At 33.9% G+C, this 17,460-nt stretch overlaps 1 protein-coding gene across 11 annotated transcripts in view; it reads left to right on the top strand.

Moving 5' to 3' along the window:
• The window catches only part of beta-Spec (spectrin beta chain), a 238,505-nt gene that overhangs the window by 186,682 nt on the left and 34,363 nt on the right, over positions 1 to 17,460 (top strand). For 10 of the 11 annotated variants that reach the window (XM_081772015.1, XM_081772020.1, XM_081772023.1 and 7 more), the window contains 8 exons: positions 1,451 to 1,645; positions 2,541 to 2,720; positions 4,833 to 5,077; positions 7,321 to 7,459; positions 8,023 to 8,107; positions 11,163 to 11,254; positions 12,425 to 12,529; positions 16,904 to 16,993. In XM_081772015.1, coding sequence (XP_081628141.1) covers positions 1,451 to 1,645; positions 2,541 to 2,720; positions 4,833 to 5,077; positions 7,321 to 7,459; positions 8,023 to 8,107; positions 11,163 to 11,254; positions 12,425 to 12,529; positions 16,904 to 16,993 — 1,131 coding nt within the window. The remainder of the gene's footprint in view (positions 1 to 1,450; positions 1,646 to 2,540; positions 2,721 to 4,832; positions 5,078 to 7,320; positions 7,460 to 8,022; positions 8,108 to 11,162; positions 11,255 to 12,424; positions 12,530 to 16,903; positions 16,994 to 17,460) is intronic. The other variant, XM_081772018.1, reaches the window with a different exon arrangement.

Genomic DNA, 17,460 nt, shown 5'->3' on the forward strand with positions numbered 1-17,460 from the left:
TAAACTGTTTCCAGTTATATCATTGATCACAGGACAAAAACTGTAACGGCTAACTGCAAGCGGTTTTTTGGAGTCGATTCAGCATCTCAAAGGAAACATAACCACTCGTAACACTACCAAAACCGGAAGTGGTTGAAGTTTCTTAGTACTCCGAATGGAAAGACGGGAGACTCATAAAATTGTATAAGAACCAACAAGTGTTTGAACAGGAGAGGCAATGACAGAAGTTTGTAATTGGAAGGGGAGTTCGACGGGAATGCTGTCTCTCGTCAGCATTATTTAATATCTGTCTGGAAGGGATAGTGAAAAAGAACTTACATTATGAAAATGGCATTTCAGTAGAAGATAAAATGATCAGGTGTATACGGTTAGCAAATGATATGGCGCTTGTTGCGGAATCTGAAAACAAAATCACGAGTATTGTTGGAAAATTTGAGGAAGGGCTGTGAAGAATATGGGGTGCAAATAAATGTTAAAGACAAACGCCATGGTGATCGGAACGAAGCAGTCGCTGTCAAATATGGAAGTAGGAGGGGAGAAAATAGAACAGGTGACTTGTTTTCTATACCTGGGCAATATTGTTAGTAGCGATATGAAGTGCGAACATGAAATGAAATAAAAACAAGAATAGAGAAGTCGTTAGGAGTAAGAAAAGTATTTTGTGGGACCTTGAATAACGGACTGGGAAAAACTAAAATAAAATGTTTCATGTGGAGTATTGTACTATATGGGGCAGAAACATGGAAATTACGCAGAAGTGATTTAAAAAAAAAAAAAAATAGAAGCTTAGAACTGTATCATGGGGACGTGTTAGAGGGTATAGTGGTAAGAATGAGAAGGAGGGGACGAAAGAGACTACAATTGATAGACGATATCAAAACAGAAAGATCATACGTGAGGACGAAGAGATTAATCGTGGAGTGTTGAATCTTCTCAGTTGCGGCAAGGACCTGTCAATAATGGCAGAATACCTATGACTGTGATGGTGAATTTACTAGCTTGCTTTTCGTGTAATTATTAGAAGTCTGTAATAATTAATGGAACATGTTACTAGTTAGTAAATGAAAATATAATAAAATGATGAACTCCGTTTGTGTTAGTGGTTTTTCAAGATTTTTCTAAAGAAATTGCTGTTAGTGTTTATTTATGTCTGAAGGAGTAGAGGATAAATTTAAGGAGTAAAATCATATAATCAAAAGTAGTAGAAGTCTGTAGTTTTATCTGTCGTCATAGTTCGTAAAATTACTTAATCCGTGCTCGTTGTGGTTCCGTAGAAGATAATATACGTAATCGAAAAATTGAAATTAAAGAACAGAAAGGTTAGTGTATTTTAACGAAGTATGTGTTCATAGTGCATGATTTAAGAAATATTTGTGTATTTTTGGTTATTCATAATTCATATATTAAATTTATTCAACATTCATGTTGACCCATTTTATTTATCTTGCAGCTCCTATGGGAGAGATTCAAGGAATTTGCTCGTGATACAGAAGCCATCGGTACTGAACGAGTTGCAGCAGTTAATGAAATCGCTGATCAGTTGATCAGTGCCGGTCACTCCGATTCTGCAACAATAGCTGAATGGAAAGATGGCCTCAACGAAGCCTGGCAAGATTTGCTTGAGCTTATCGAAACACGAACACAGGTAAGAAAAAACATAAATATCTTTTCCTTTTCTAATAACTTTGAACACGTTTTAAATCCATAGATGTTTAGAAAAATAGTGCTAATTACACGCTTTAATGATAGTAATAATAATGTTATCAAAGCATACATATAACAGGCATGCGCTTCAACAATCAGTTATTGTTATCCTTAGTACACGTTCCTTAAGACATGAAGGTCGTTGTAAAACTACATATTCTGACCAGTTTCTTCCATTGTAGAATTGTATTAATGGATTTTATATTGCGATCTTTGAATTTTGGTAAAATATAGTGTAATTATGCAAACAATGCTAGTTTAGTATTTCACTCGATAATTACTTTTTATACTTATATTGACTTTTCATCTTACCTGCATTCAAAATTTGTTAGTTTAATGGATGTCTGTAACTTATATAACTGTGAGCAGTTCAATTGTATAACTTGTAAATTCAATTAACTTGTTGTGAAGAACTGGTACAAATATCGCACTGAATCATTTTGACGAAACTTGTAAGTCTGCATTGTTTTTCACCTTATTGATAGTCAATCAAAATTGTGGGATTGGCGACAGAATATGAAACTATGCTCTAAACTTTAATATTCCAGAAAACTATAAATTTTCGAACAAGAATATATTTTACTCGTTACTTAAGTTTAAAACATTGTTCTAATGCTAAATACTCAGAACATTTTTTTTTTTTTCTGTGTATGTATGTAATCTATTTTTCTGTAAAGTCACATTCAGTTTCTATAAAGACTTCATAGTTTGTTTACTAAAATTCTGTAATGAAAAATTTTATACCAACAATATATTTGTGTAGATGACTTGAACTGATTATAAACGCTATAGTACATAGTATCATGTTGATTTAATAAACTTCTTTCTTCGTTTAGATGCTTGCTGCATCTCGCGAACTGCACAAATTTTTCCACGATTGCAAAGATGTTTTGGGTCGCATATTGGAGAAGCAGCATGCAATGTCAGATGAATTGGGACGTGACGCAGGTTCAGTGTCAGCGTTACAGAGAAAACACCAAAATTTCTTACAGGATCTTCTTACACTCCAATCCCAGGTAAGATATTGCTGTTTTTCTGTTGTTGTTGTTGCAGTATATGAGCATCGTACATGAAATTCATTACTTTTTATGTAGAAACTCCAAATCAATAGAAATGTATTTAGGCATACTAAAAGGATGCATACAGATGAATCATCTGAAAATTGGGACTGGGAAAAGATAAATGACAGGAAAAATAATTTATGTTCTCAGTGGGAGGTTGAGATACACGCGAATATGGTTGCAAAACACACTTCTTGTTTTGATATATATTGATCTCGTGCCGAACTAGCAGTTAATCGTAAAATTAAACCGTTAATTGTTTCCAGACTTGTAAGATCGAATAACATTTTTTGTTTGCTTTCATTTTTTTAAAAACCTTTTACTTTAAAGATGTAAAGTTGCTCTGCTCATAATGCTCATAAACTAGGGAGACTGATATATAATATTAAAAATCCTGAAATCAGAAAAATTTAAACATTGTGTCATTAGTATTTAGAACACAATAGAATTGTTTACAGCACTTAGTTGAATTTTGCTTAAAGCTGATAATGGGTACGATCTTCTGATAATGTGTCAAAATGTATTTAAAGGAAAATACTGTGACTTAGTCTTAATAAAACAAAACTGAGCAAAGCACCAAATAATAATAATAATAATAATAATAATAATAATAATAATAATAATAATAATAATAATAATAATAATAATAATAATAATAATAATAATAATAATAATAATAATAATAATAATAATAATAATAATAATAATAATAATAATAATAATAATAATAATAATAATAATAATAATAATAATAATAATAATAATAATAATAATAATAATAATAATAATAATAATAATAATAATATTATTATTATTATTATTATTATTATTATTATTATTATTATTATTATTATTATTATTATTATTATTATTATTATTATTATTATTATTATTATTATTATTATTATTATTATTATTATTATTATTATTATTATTATTATTATTATTATTATTATTATTATTATTATTATTATTATTATTATTATTATTATTATTATTATTATTATTATTATTATTATTATTATTATTATTATTATTATTATTATTATTATTATTATTATTATTGTGTAACAGTTTCTGCACTGTAACATAGCCTTCATTAGACACGTTATGAAAGATCAATCCGAGAATAACAACTTAAATATACACAAAATGAAAGGAGGGCATAACCACAGCTTCCAGAACCAATCAGATTTTTCCATCACTTTTCACATCGTGATCATGTGTACAAAATGTAAATTTTTAGTAATTGCTTATCACATTTGTCCTGTTGTTTACTCTTTTCTTTCCGTTTTGTTCAATACTGCACTCCAGAACTCACTCGTAAGCCTGCTCGTCCAATTCATCCTTCACATGTTTCCTTAATTTATTTAGCTTCTTTCCGCTTCAATATCATATATTTTTTTTTCCCTCATATCCATAAAGTTCATTTTATTATCCTCTTCCACTTCCATTTCTAACTTGATTTCTTTTTCTTCATCCTCAGTTGTTTTAACAAGTTTCTCCAGTTTCCTCCTAATTTTTTTCCATATTTCCAGACATCGTTTATATATCTACATAACATCATAAGATTCTGTTCTTCTCCTTTCACATTCTGTGCATAATTAAATTGTTATTTTTGGATTTATGTTCCATAACGTGTCTGAAACCATACGTTGCCGAAACCGTTACACAAGTATTATTAATACATATATTTGATGCTTTGGTCAGTTTTATTTTTATCAATACTGTGGAATATTTCCAAAGCTATAATGAACAAGATAAAATGTTACTTAGTCATATTTGATGCAATATTTATAAAATCATAGTAATAATTATGACCTCACCCCACAGGTTACGTATCGCAATTAAGCTTCCATGCTTCTTTTGTTGACATAAGACTTTATTTGCTTCGTAATGCCATTCATTTAACGATATACTTACGTTTTACCAGCTATTTTATTTGTGTATATTTAGGGATGAAATGAAATGTATTGTTATACTAGATTGACAAATGAGGAGGAGAAAGAGATAAAAAATTTGAAAATATGAAACTAGCACAATTAAAATGTGTATTTATTTTTAAAGGTTCAGCAGATTCAGGAAGATTCTGCCAAGTTGCAAGCTTCGTATGCTGGAGACAAGGCGAAAGAAATAACTAACCGTGAAGCTGAGGTGATCAATGCCTGGATGAATCTTCAGGGAATGTGTGATGCCAGGAAACAGAAACTCGCAGACACAGGTGATCTCTTCAAATTCTTCAACATGGTACGAACACTTATGCTGTGGATGGACGATGTTGTTCGTCAAATGAACACCTCTGAAAAACCAAGGTAATCAGTAAATTCTGGCTATTTTTTCTTTTTTTAATGGACACAGTTAAGATGGAAATATTTTGTTGTATTTTTTTTAGTACACGTAACATGCAATAATTTGCATTTAATGGTCAATACAATCATTAAATGTTCCTTACAAAATTTTATTCAAACACCCAAGTAAAGGATGAGAATTTTGGCACTATAACTAATAAGAAAAGTGGTGTAGAGTTCAAAGGATTGCACTTCAGTTTGTTTTAGAGATTTCGATAATTCCTTTAGATGTACGAGGGTTATTTAACTCGAATTGGCAGCACTGTTACGATTGGAGTGTCGTGTGGGCAGGAAACAAATGACTAACGTAGTGTGTTCCGTGGGTGTGTACGTGTCAGTTCACCGCTGCTGCGGTCCCATATTACGATGTCTGTGGCGAGTAGACATTGTTAAAGTGATTGTTGTGTGAAATACCGCCCTAACGCAATGTTCACGCGTGCAGAACAGCGTGTGTTTATCAAACTTCAGGTGGCACGAGGGCGAAATGCTAGGACGATTCACAGAGGATTAGAAGCCTGTGGTGAAGCTGCTCTACCGTATCGGACAGTGGCGAGATGGGTTGCAGCATTTCAGGCGGGACGACAGTCAACAGATAAAATGAACGGTGGAGGGCATATGCGAACGGACGAAATTAATCATCTTGCAATACTACGGACACTGCTTGACAGTGATCGGCGCTGGACTTGTAGTGAATTGGCGCAGGAGCTAAACATTTCTTCCGAATCAGTGTTCCGCATGCTAACAAGATCTTGGCATACGAAAAATGGTAGCCAGATGGGTACCCCATGCTCTGACCGAGGTTCAAAAGTGGCATAGGTGAGAATGTGCGCACCTACACCAACGTTACAATGAGGAAAGTGATAACTTCTTACACCGCATTATTGCAAGTGACGAAACGTGGGGAAGATCCTCCGAGCCTGAATTGAAACGTCAGTCGAGTGAATGGCGCCACCCATAATCTTCACGACCGAAAAAACTTAGGCAAGAGCCAGCAAACGTGAAGGTGGTGGTGATAATGTCATACAACCACGAAGGCATTATCATGTTTCAATGGGCGTTACCGTCAATGCTGCATACTATACTTCATATCTCAGTGACCATTTGCAGCCAGCATTGCGGCGCAAACGTCCACACCTCCTGGAGTCTGGACCAGTTGTCCTTCACGACATGCCAGATGCCTTACAGCCTATCCAGTACAGACTGTTACGACGATGGAGGTACTGGAGCACCCGCCATACTCCCCACATATGAGCCCCTGCGATTTTGATCTTTTTTCAAAAATGAAAGAGCCTCTCAGGATCAAACGTTTCAGAGACATTCCCATCATTGTTCGTGCCTTCGGGCGCACTGTCAACACACTCTTACAAAGTGGTGCTTTGACAGGTATTCAACGGTTACCAGGCATCTGGCAAAGGGTTGAAGAGGCTGGTGGAGACTACATCGAAGGGCTGTAAGCTTCTTGCGGTGAGTGATTCACTACATTGCATTTCACAACTATGTTGCTACTTCAAGTTAAATGACCCTCGTATATGAAACTGCATACATGCGAATGTAATGAAAGGTAATGACATTCATGACCTACATTTTAATTTCCAATGATTTAAATAAATTTTATTTAGAGAGAGAAAAATTCAAGTAGGACCACTTTCGTGTCTAGTTTCTGGAAGTGGTCTCATTTGTTGTGTTTACTGTTTATATGCTTCTGCTGCCTTAACATTCTTTACGGAGCTTAACCAACACTGAGCATCTAAAAAAAAAAAAAAAAAAATGTTTTAATAGCTAGAAGTTCCTTGTATGGTGCAAAAGTTCGGAACGATGTTGTTTGTAGTTTTCTAAAGGTAAACAACGGAACAAACAACAAATATGAAGGTATTTCTGTGTTGTAATTGGCTAATTCACATTTCATAAGAAAATAACGTTCCTATAATCGTAGTTCTTTTTTCTACTCTTGAATTAATGATTAGTTTCTAATGGACTTTTTCAAAAGGGAAAATTATTGTATAACTTCAAATAGTAATTTCATCAATGAAAACATGGACATGTTCATACTAGTATTTAGCAATACCAGAAGTACGTTTACAAGCATCCTCATTGGTTATTAATCTGTACATTTAATTTCAGAGTTGCGTAGACATAAGATAAATTTGCACTATGAATGGCGCAATTGTATTTGTTCTTATTCTAACCGAGCATTTCGTTCGTTACAGAGATGTTAGTGGTGTTGAGCTCTTGATGAACAACCACCAGAGCTTAAAAGCTGAAATAGATGCGAGAGAAGACAATTTCACGGCTTGTATATCTTTAGGAAAGGAACTTCTATCACGTAATCATTACGCCTCAAATGAGGTAGGTTTATAAAGAGTAACTAGTTAATACAGAGTTTAACATCAAAGATAAAATTCTATTTTTTTAAAATTTTATTATTTTAATGTTTTGAGTTAATAAAGATAGGTCTTGTAAGGCAACTTGGTCTGTTTGTTTCAGTAAAATAGTTCCGTGGAGTCTTCGTAAATAATTGAGAAGTACAGTATATATAAAAGTTGTTTAGTTTAGTGACAATTTAGTTTAATTACATCCAAAATATTTGTTTGATAACATGAAATACTCCTATATTTAAACAACAGAAATAATCTTGTAAAAGCTCATGAAATAAACATTATCTAAAAATATTAGAAACAATATGAAAACTTGTTGAACTTACATAGAAGCAAATTGAAAGAAATAGTTTAGGTTATCCTAATAGACAAGCTGTTGAACAATAGCAAATGAATGTTCTAAAATATATCATTGCTTATTTTTCGTCTACTTGTGCTGGTAGTTTTCACTGTGATTTGCAACTATATTCTCAAACTTTTTTAGGAGAGAAAAAAAAAAAAAACAGATTTTTTATTATAGTATTTTGTTTTCAGATCAAAGAGAAACTAGTCGCTCTTACAAATCAGAGGAATTCCTTACTGCACAGGTGGGAAGAGAGATGGGAGAACCTTCAGCTCAGTAAGTGAATTATTTTCGTGCAATGCTTTGTTCTGAATCAGTAGCTAGTAGTTACTCTACTCTTACAGTAAACTTAAGTAATTCATGAAAGGTTTTTATTTTTTGTGTATTATTCACTATCTGAAGTGCCCGTTCTATTCTCGTGGCTTATCTCCCGAATTTGTTTATGCGAGTTAAAATTCACTGTTTCCTCTACCCCAAAATCACCCTTTAGTCTAACGGTACAAAAGGAGCCTTCGTTACCTTGCGTCCACAATTCCCCATTTTTACCCCTCCTGGACTGAATTTTTCAGTTTACGCTTGTGAATGAGATATTTACTATCTACTTGTAAGACAGCTTCCATGTACCAAGTTCCGTGACGTGTATACCCAATGTTTTAAAGGCCACATTCTATAGTGAAGTTGAAGTTCCCTCTACGCTGCTCCTTTGGCATGTACTTATCAAAAGTTGTGATTGATATGTTAGTATTCTTTGTATCAAAACACAAGTGTTATGTAGGTGTACTTGTTGTTGTATCAAATATATTCCTATATATCAAGTTAAGTACCTGTTAATCCGTCAGTGCAGTACAGAACAAGAAATAAGTTTCTATTTAAGTTGACTGTAATTTCACGTTTAAAATGTTATTTCAAGATTAATAACATCGTCAGTAGCCCTGACGGAACTTACATAAAAGTTGTTTCTCACTTCTCAGAATTTCATGCGACCACGAGTAACGTAGTCGCTAACACACTCACCTTTGGGTGTTCAATTTCGGGTAGGGACACTCGATCGAAAAGGTGTAATAACTTTTTCACGCCACTCAGCCTGAGTGGGATGTTTTCCCATTCACACCGGGCAAATGCCTGGATGGTATCTGAAATATAGGTCCCAGGCCGCTTGCTTCCTTCCACCTTCCCGGATAATATGCTCCTGAGGGACGTTATCCGTCATACGTGACGGGCTAACCATGGCCATAGATGCCGAAAGCTCAGATATTTGGTAATTCCTAATCTTAATCCTCAGAATTTCATTTTGCACTTTTTTCGTGTACTCAGTTGAAAAATTACGAAGATTAAACTCCTGTTAATGTAATTCCCTTGTGCTCGAATAGTTCTTTTTAATTATCCATTATTGCAGATACTGTCATCAATAGACGAAGTAAATAAGAGTAAATGTACATATTATTATAAACGTGCGTCAGTTTATATCCTTAAATTAATTAGTTGGCACCAGTTCATTGAATTGTCTTAATTATTTTTGAGACGTTGATGGCTAAACATTCATACGTACACACAGTTAAAATATTTACATACATAATATGAGATTACCAATGGCTCTAGAAATCTTCAATTAAGTGGTTTTATATTAAGCTAGTTATGATCGTAAAACTATCCTTTTCATTTAATCGCGGTGAGATAATTTCTATAACGCTTGGTGCTGTCTACTTTCGTTACAATGCACGTTGAAGAACTCACACCCATGTTAGTCCATAGAAACGTACAGTATATTACATCTAAAGGAACGACGCAGATCCACTGACTAGAATACAGTCGACAACGTAATTGTCTATATGAGTACAGCAAATTATACACATGTAACTTTAAAAAAAAAAAAAAAAAAAAATTCTTGGACATAATAATGGAATTACAGACTTCACAGTAAATTTAAATTTGAGTGTGTAAAATGATTGATGATATATTCTGCATTGCTATTGGTGTCCCCATAGAAACATTTTTATATTAGACGATCTTGAAGCAGTATGAAGTGGATATGATTTTAATAGTATATTGGCTAATTAATTAATTAATGCTAGAAAAGAATGAAAAATGTAAAAGATCAAACTAAAGAACAAAACGGCTAATTTAAACTATAATATTTTTAGGTTTAGAGAAATATTGGATATGTTACAGAATATCGTTGAAACAACTTACCTTTACTTAATTATCGTAGCAAATAAGCTTTAAATTCTTCCATTGTAATTTATTCATATACCTGCTTACCAAATTGAACTTACCATAGGTAATTTTTTCTGGAAATTTCCTGTATACACAACATGAATTTTCTCTTGGTGTCACGGTGGCTCAGTGGTTGAGCGTTCACATCTAGTGCGAGTTGTCCCTTGTTCGATCCCAAGTCGTAAGTTTGTAGTGGGTAGAATCGTATTCTTTCATTCTCTTCAAAATAATCCCGCATATATAATAAAGGTGGTTCATAGCTTCAGTTTTAAAAGTACATGTGTAATGAGTTGTTAATTATACACCTAGATGTGGGAAATCATTTGATCATAGCAAATAATGAAATTATCCCTCCACTTTCCTGTAAACATAACTGAACTCATCGCACACTATTCTGATGTGAGGAAGTGGCTCAACCTTGTTGGTGAATCGTTGTGTAGACGGTATTTGTGTCATCCTCTACACAACTTCAAGCCATCAGAAGCCTAAGTCAGCCACTCTTGCTGAGAAGAACTGGCTACCTTGAGCTTCCTTACTATCGAAAGAATCGTTTGTTTGACATTCTGTGCTGGTGTAATGGCTAGATTTCGCGCCTTCAATGCACAGCCCATTACGACGGTTCTGATTCCACCTTAAACTATAGGGCTATGGCTTATATAGCCCCGGTGCTGAAAATGGACTCTATAAACTCCAACCAACTAACCAATTGTTGGCGTGCTTGACACTTACGTACACCGAACTCCTTTCGAATGTTCTTGTGTTTTAATTAGAGAAGGTATTAACTAGTAAGTTGATACTAAGATAATGTTGCATGTTTCGTTGCTTGCTTGCGTATCATTACATAGTGAATAGTAGTCAATAACGAGTCATATGTTAATTTCCGTCAGGATTACTAGATTGATTCTTCCACGAATTCGTAACAGTCAAAATGCAATACCATATTCGTATTATCTAACGGGAGGTTATAAGGTAGTAAAATGGTAAAGATGTGCATGTATCAGTGTGCATGAAAATATATTAAGATTAATAAATAAAAAATAGTCTTCAATATATTGTGTGTGTAAGAGGTATGTAAGCATTGATGCAAGTAGAAGTCACTATTTGATTTTAATTTCAGTTTTGGAAGTCTACCAATTTGCCCGAGATGCTGCTGTGGCTGAGGCATGGCTGATAGCACAGGAACCATACCTGATGAGTCAAGAATTGGGAGTAAGTAGAATTCAAAGAAAACATATATTACAGTGCCCAGAAATTCGACATACAGTTGAAGACAAAAGTGAATCCTCAAATTGACAAATTTACAATTAGGTAATCCATACACACACATATTCTATTGAAATTGATCATTAAGAACCGAGAATATTTTTTTCCAAAAATATTGAACAAAGCATGTTGAAATGTAATCTGTGGTAAAACTGTATGTATACAATGTGAGAATCTTGGGTTGGTCTTGAAACCTTCTTTTTCTTCTTTCTTTCTTTCCTCTCTTCCTTTCTTGTATTATGAATAGTTCTGAAATTTAGATTATTTCAATTGAGACAACTTCTGTGATAGTGTTTTGGGTAAATTCTGAAGAAATTGTTCTTAAGTTTATTTTCGCATTCACTGGTCAAGTACCCAAGGAAGAGATCTTTTGTTTTCTTGCTCGAATTTTAATTTAAGAGTGAAGTATTTTTCACTATCTTATAACATAGAGTGGCTTTCAAACAGATAGTAATCGAAAACATGAATCCAAAATAAGTTAGAAATAAATGCTTCGAAAAATCTAATTTGATCTTTCGGACTGAAGGGAGATTTGAACCTAATTTTCTGCTTGTCGGGGTCCCTAGTGCTAGTAGTCGATTTGTGTTAGTCCGTCGAACCTTATCCTAGTATACATGTTTTTGTAATTGTAGAGGCAGTATACACTTAGTGAAGATAATAAAGTCAAATTTTAAAGGTCCCTCCATTCCCGTTAAGGGGAGGCCATTGAAGACGCAAGAGTAAGACCCCACTTTTTTGACTTCGACACTCAGGGTAGTGATGTAGTTAGCACAACGCTACGGGCACTTTACTTCGCTAAGTTGTCCCAGTTGAATTTCAAAGAAGTTAAGACGGACCTTAGAGCCACATTGGAAGGAGAGTAGAACGAAATCCCCCCTCCCCTTACGGAAGATTAAACTCAGGACAACTACCTGGCAGGTAGGAGTCTCAGATCGGGAAGTAAGGAAAAAGAAGAAAGCGGCGGTATATTTAAGTGCTCATCGACTACTACACCGAAGTACAGTTCTTGTAACATTAAATTAGTATCCGAAGTATGTGTAACTTCGAAGTAAAAATTTTAATGTAGTGTTTATTTCCATTCATATTGTTTGTTACACTTTAAATTTTCTTTTCTAGCACACTATTGATGAGGTCGAAAACTTAATCAAGAAACACGAAGCATTTGAAAAGTCTGCAGCTGCACAGGAGGAACGTTTCGGTGCTTTGGAAAGGCTAACTACAGTAAGTTAATTTAATCACATTTTTCTTTAGTATGAAAATATTGTTGGAATGATCGGTATTAGTGGGAAGAAAAATATTTTCGTTATTTAAACTCTTAAGTTATTTATATACGAATTATTCGCTAATTGCACCTTCATAAAAAGTACTATAAAAGCACGGATAACGGTGTCTTAATCTTTCCTTATGCTTGTCCTGAACAGGTACAACCTATTCCAAAATGAATGAGCGGATTGATTGTGACGATTTTGAGCTTTAAAAAAAATCTAAATCCAACTTATCTTCGAAAACAATAAACCAAATGTCCCAGGTTCGAGCCCCCAAGCCAACCTTCGCAGTAGAGAGAAAAAAAAAAATTGTGCAGATGTGTTTTTCTTCTAAGTGTAATAAGACATGTTCAAATGTTAAGTATAGAAAAAAAAAGCAACATTCATTGAAATACTTAATGATACAATATTTCGAAATTGTATACATGTAATTACATGCTGGTTTTGTCATTTACGTTTCCATACTTAAAAGAACATTTCTAATGAAAGGAAAGACAGCAAACATCGTTCTCGTATCCACTTAATAATAATAATAATAATAATAATAATAATAATAATAATAATAATAATAATAAAAAACAACCGAAAAAAAATTACATTATCGTGGAAATTCATTTATTTCTTCAGAATGAGCTCCATAGGAGTGTTCATGTTAGCTCAATGGTAAACTGCGGGACTTCTAATCGTTTACGTTATGGCCAACTTTTTGTGTGTGTGTGTGTGTAATGCTATATTCTTCAGTGTTGAGTATTTACATAAAATAAATCAGTTGTATATATTTATACAATCATTACAAGACCTAAGTAATTATTATGTTCAAAATGCAACATCTGAGATGTGGTGGGTGTTGAGAGAACGTCGGTTTATTATATATGAATGTTAAATACAGATTAGGAAAACCATAGAATAGCAATAAATAAGTGTATATGATGTATTTGTCTGCAGCTGTTTGTCATACGAAGGTTACTTATCAATATTTTTAGTACAGTATAAGATTTAAGTTCTTGAACTATAATCAGCCGTAAAGAGAACATGCAAGTATAAACAGAAAATCAGATCGTGGTTCCTGACAGCAAGCTCTCATCCCCAAATCTATATCCATAGGAAGTTCACGATCCTCACAAGTCACGTTAAGAGACTAAATTGTGCTTTAGTAAGGAAACCAGAACATAACTTTTTTCCATATCAAAACTGTACTCAAGACATGAGGATTCGGAATCCCGTCCTCTACCAGTGAGCTTATATGAAACATACAAACCCATTCTAAAGAAAAATATAACTTTGAATTTCCGGCGTTCGGGGATAATGATATTCATATCCGTTGAAAATGTTTTAAACTTGGGATATTCCGAAACCCCGAAGTCTCGATATTTAAACACACATGTTTGAACACACTTGAACAGGAAATGGCAAAATATTTTAAGTGCTCATTTGGACATATCAAAAGACACTGTCCACCGAATTTTGCGTGATCATTTGAAAATGATGATGATTTGCTCCGCATGAGTATCACATTTTCTTACAGCAGAACAAATGCAACAACGTTTGGATGTTTGCACTCAGTGAAAGAGATGTATGGAAGATGATCCCTTTAATCTGGATCGAATCGTAACTGCCGATGAAACATGGAACCATGAGTTTGACCCGCTTACAAAACAAGAAAGCAACACATGGAAGTCGCCACAGTCGCCTCACAAGAAGAAAATGCGGCAACGGAATAGTGCAGATAAGGTGATGTTAAGTCGGGTCGAAGAGGCATGGTGACCCAACACATTTGTCCCTTCCAGGCAAACTGTGGATGCAGTGTACTACCAAGGAGTCATCGAGAGACTGCGCCAGCATGTACCAAAAGAGGCCGCTTTTGAAGTACTTCAGATTCCACCACGGTTACGCACGTCTGCATATCGCACGGGCTTTTCAAGATTATGCGACGAAGAGAAAAATATACATTATCCACATTACAGCCCGGACCTACCATCCAGCGACTTTCGGCTATTTCCACTTTTAAAGGCCGCATTATATAGTCGTCATTTTATGACAAACAAAAGAATTATTACCGCAGCACAAGTTTTTTTTTTTCACTTCGCTACCTGACGACGAGTTTTCATTTACGAAGTGGCAGGAACGTATGGACATTTGTCTGTCAATGGTGTCTATTTTGAAAAAGGTACGTCTACTCGATATGACTGATTTTGAATGAAAATGTTTTGGTTTGTAAGTTTTGGTTTCATTTTAATGATTTTTGGAGTAGCCTATGTACATGCTTGCCTTTTAGCTGCTACTCAGTTACGACTATTTGATCTATTGCTCACATTTTGGTCTCAATCGAAGCCAGTGAACCAAATTTTCAACCTTTTACATTTGCTAGCCAACAGAGGTAGCTTTTTTAAAAATAGGAATTAGTGTCATTCTCTGCGGCAGCCTTTGTATAAATATTCATGCATTGACTATCGGTCATGAGTCATGAATGAAAAAGTCACGAAAATTAGCTTTTGGGTCGCTTTTTTTTAATAATCTGTACAAATACAAGTGCAGACCGGAAAATTTTGTTCGATAAAAACGTCAAAATTCACCACCAAAAATTTGTATGGTCTGCTTTAGACTCTACCAAATCGCAACCAAAGTATGCTTCTGTCGCATGTATGAAAATTCGACCTAATTCGTACTCAAATTTGCACTTGAGAATGTCACGAAATTTTATGGTTTGGTTAAGAAAAGGTTACGAAATTTCATTTTGAAATTTCAGTAGACACCCTAATTGAGCAATGTATCATTAAATACCAAAAAGTTTAAACCAAACGGGAATCAAACTCACGATTAGAAGTCCATGCTGTACCACTGAGCTATCATAAACACTCCTACCCAAGTTCTTCTGAAGAAATATAACAATTTCCAAGATATGTCATTTATATCCGTTACACATGCTGTTTTGCATTTGTCTTTTTTATTCTACTATGGGTACGATAAGTATGTTTGCTGTCTTTCCTTTCATTGGAAATGATCTTTTGCGTATAGAAATGTAGGTGACAAAACCAACATGTGCTCACATGTATACATAGTTTCAAAATACTATATCATGATGTATTTCAATGAATGTTACTATTTTTTAACACTTAATAATATTTTAACGTGTCTTATTACGTTTAAGTAGAAACAAACATGTGCACCTTTTTACCTAATTGCGAAGGTTGGCTTGGGGGTTTGAACTTGGTATCTTTTGGTTTACTGTTTCCGAAGATACCGAAGTTGGACTTAGAAATTTTAAGCTCAAAGCCGTCACAATCAGTGTGCTTATTCTTTTTAAAATAGGTTGCACAGGTAGCTTTGAACAACATTGATTTGCCCTGCTCCACTTCCAATTGTGTGTGCTTTGTTCTCGCTACAATTTATATGTATACGCTTAATAAACCTTGTGTTTAAGTGTATTTTTTCAGCGAAAAATTGACAGGAGGCAATTGCTGACAGTTTTATACATACTTATCAGTTTGACGGAAGCGTCCAAGTTTCATTCCAGAATACAAGATTTTCGGCTATTTAAACGGGATAGCAATGGTAATTCTATGTAATATACAAAATCATTTTAGTACGTACAATATAAAAAATTAACTCGCTGAAAGTTAAGGCACTTCCACTTTTTAAAATTTTAATGAATAACTTGCATAGTGAAGAATATATTTAAAAAAAAAATGTAGAAAGTGAGCTAGGTAGTATATCGACAAAATGCTGTTAAACGATTAACTGTTTACAACCTTTTTCTTATAGACCAGAAATGTGATGTGCAAAATTTATGACGTGATAATTTTTGGCTACTAGTTTTATACACTATACGAAAGGCTATAATAAACAAATTATTAGTTCATGTAGTGGCGTTGCAGGCCTTTTCTACCTCACTTTCTAAATTTTTGATGTTCTTCGTTGCATTTTAGTTATCTACAAAAATTAGAAAAAATGGTGTGAACTTAGCGAAGAGCTTTACGGTAAATATGTGAGACAAAACAATATTTTCTCATCCAGCCCTGTTGCAAATCAAAGTACCATAATACGTATTGGATTTGGAACCAAGTTGAAATATATTATTGAAACCAGCGGGTTTTGGGGTGGAGTTCAGAAACTTTCTAAATAATTTATATTTATGAAGCACATTTTGGAAGTTGATGGGCAGACTTGGCAATATCTTTGCATGTTATAAATATGATGTTGGGATTATTCTCTCGCATGAAAAATTATATTGTTGTATTGGAATCTTAAAAAGTAATATCTTTCCTATTGTATATGTATACTCCACCACTTTCCATTATGCTAACTGTTTCCTTTCCCCCTTCTTACAAAGCTGGAATTACGAGAGCAAGCAAAGAAACTTGGACTCACCGACGAACAGCGGTACTATGGAGAGAGATATTATCCTTATTCTGAAGAGCCGGTGAATCAGTCGTTTATTTTCCATCGTTATTACTAACATCGTGTTTATTATGATTTTTTAATTTAGACATAGAAGTTTAATGTAATTCAACATTTGGATTTTATTGATTCACACACCATCTAACATTGAATAATTTCAAATTATACAACTTACGTAATAGTTGTAACTGCATACTGTTTTCGTTAAATGCTGTTTTTTCCTAGTTGATCGACAATGCAATACTTTTAACACTTTAGATTATATTCTTGCCGAATAGAAAGAAAAAATATATATATACGAATTTTACACATAGTATTGATGACATGGCTTAACATATGTGCCATTGCATGATTAAGAGATACTTAGCATCTCAGAACTCTGATATAGTTGATTTGAATACACGATTATTATGGCTTTCAAATTTTATTAGTTTCCGATAAGCGAAGCATAGAACACAGTTTAGGAAAGAAAAAAAATGCCTGCATTCC

The sequence above is a fragment of the Thermobia domestica genome, chromosome 9 (assembly GCF_964235325.1).
Source record: "Thermobia domestica chromosome 9, izTheDome1.hap1.1, whole genome shotgun sequence".
Taxonomy (NCBI): domain Eukaryota; kingdom Metazoa; phylum Arthropoda; class Insecta; order Zygentoma; family Lepismatidae; genus Thermobia; species Thermobia domestica.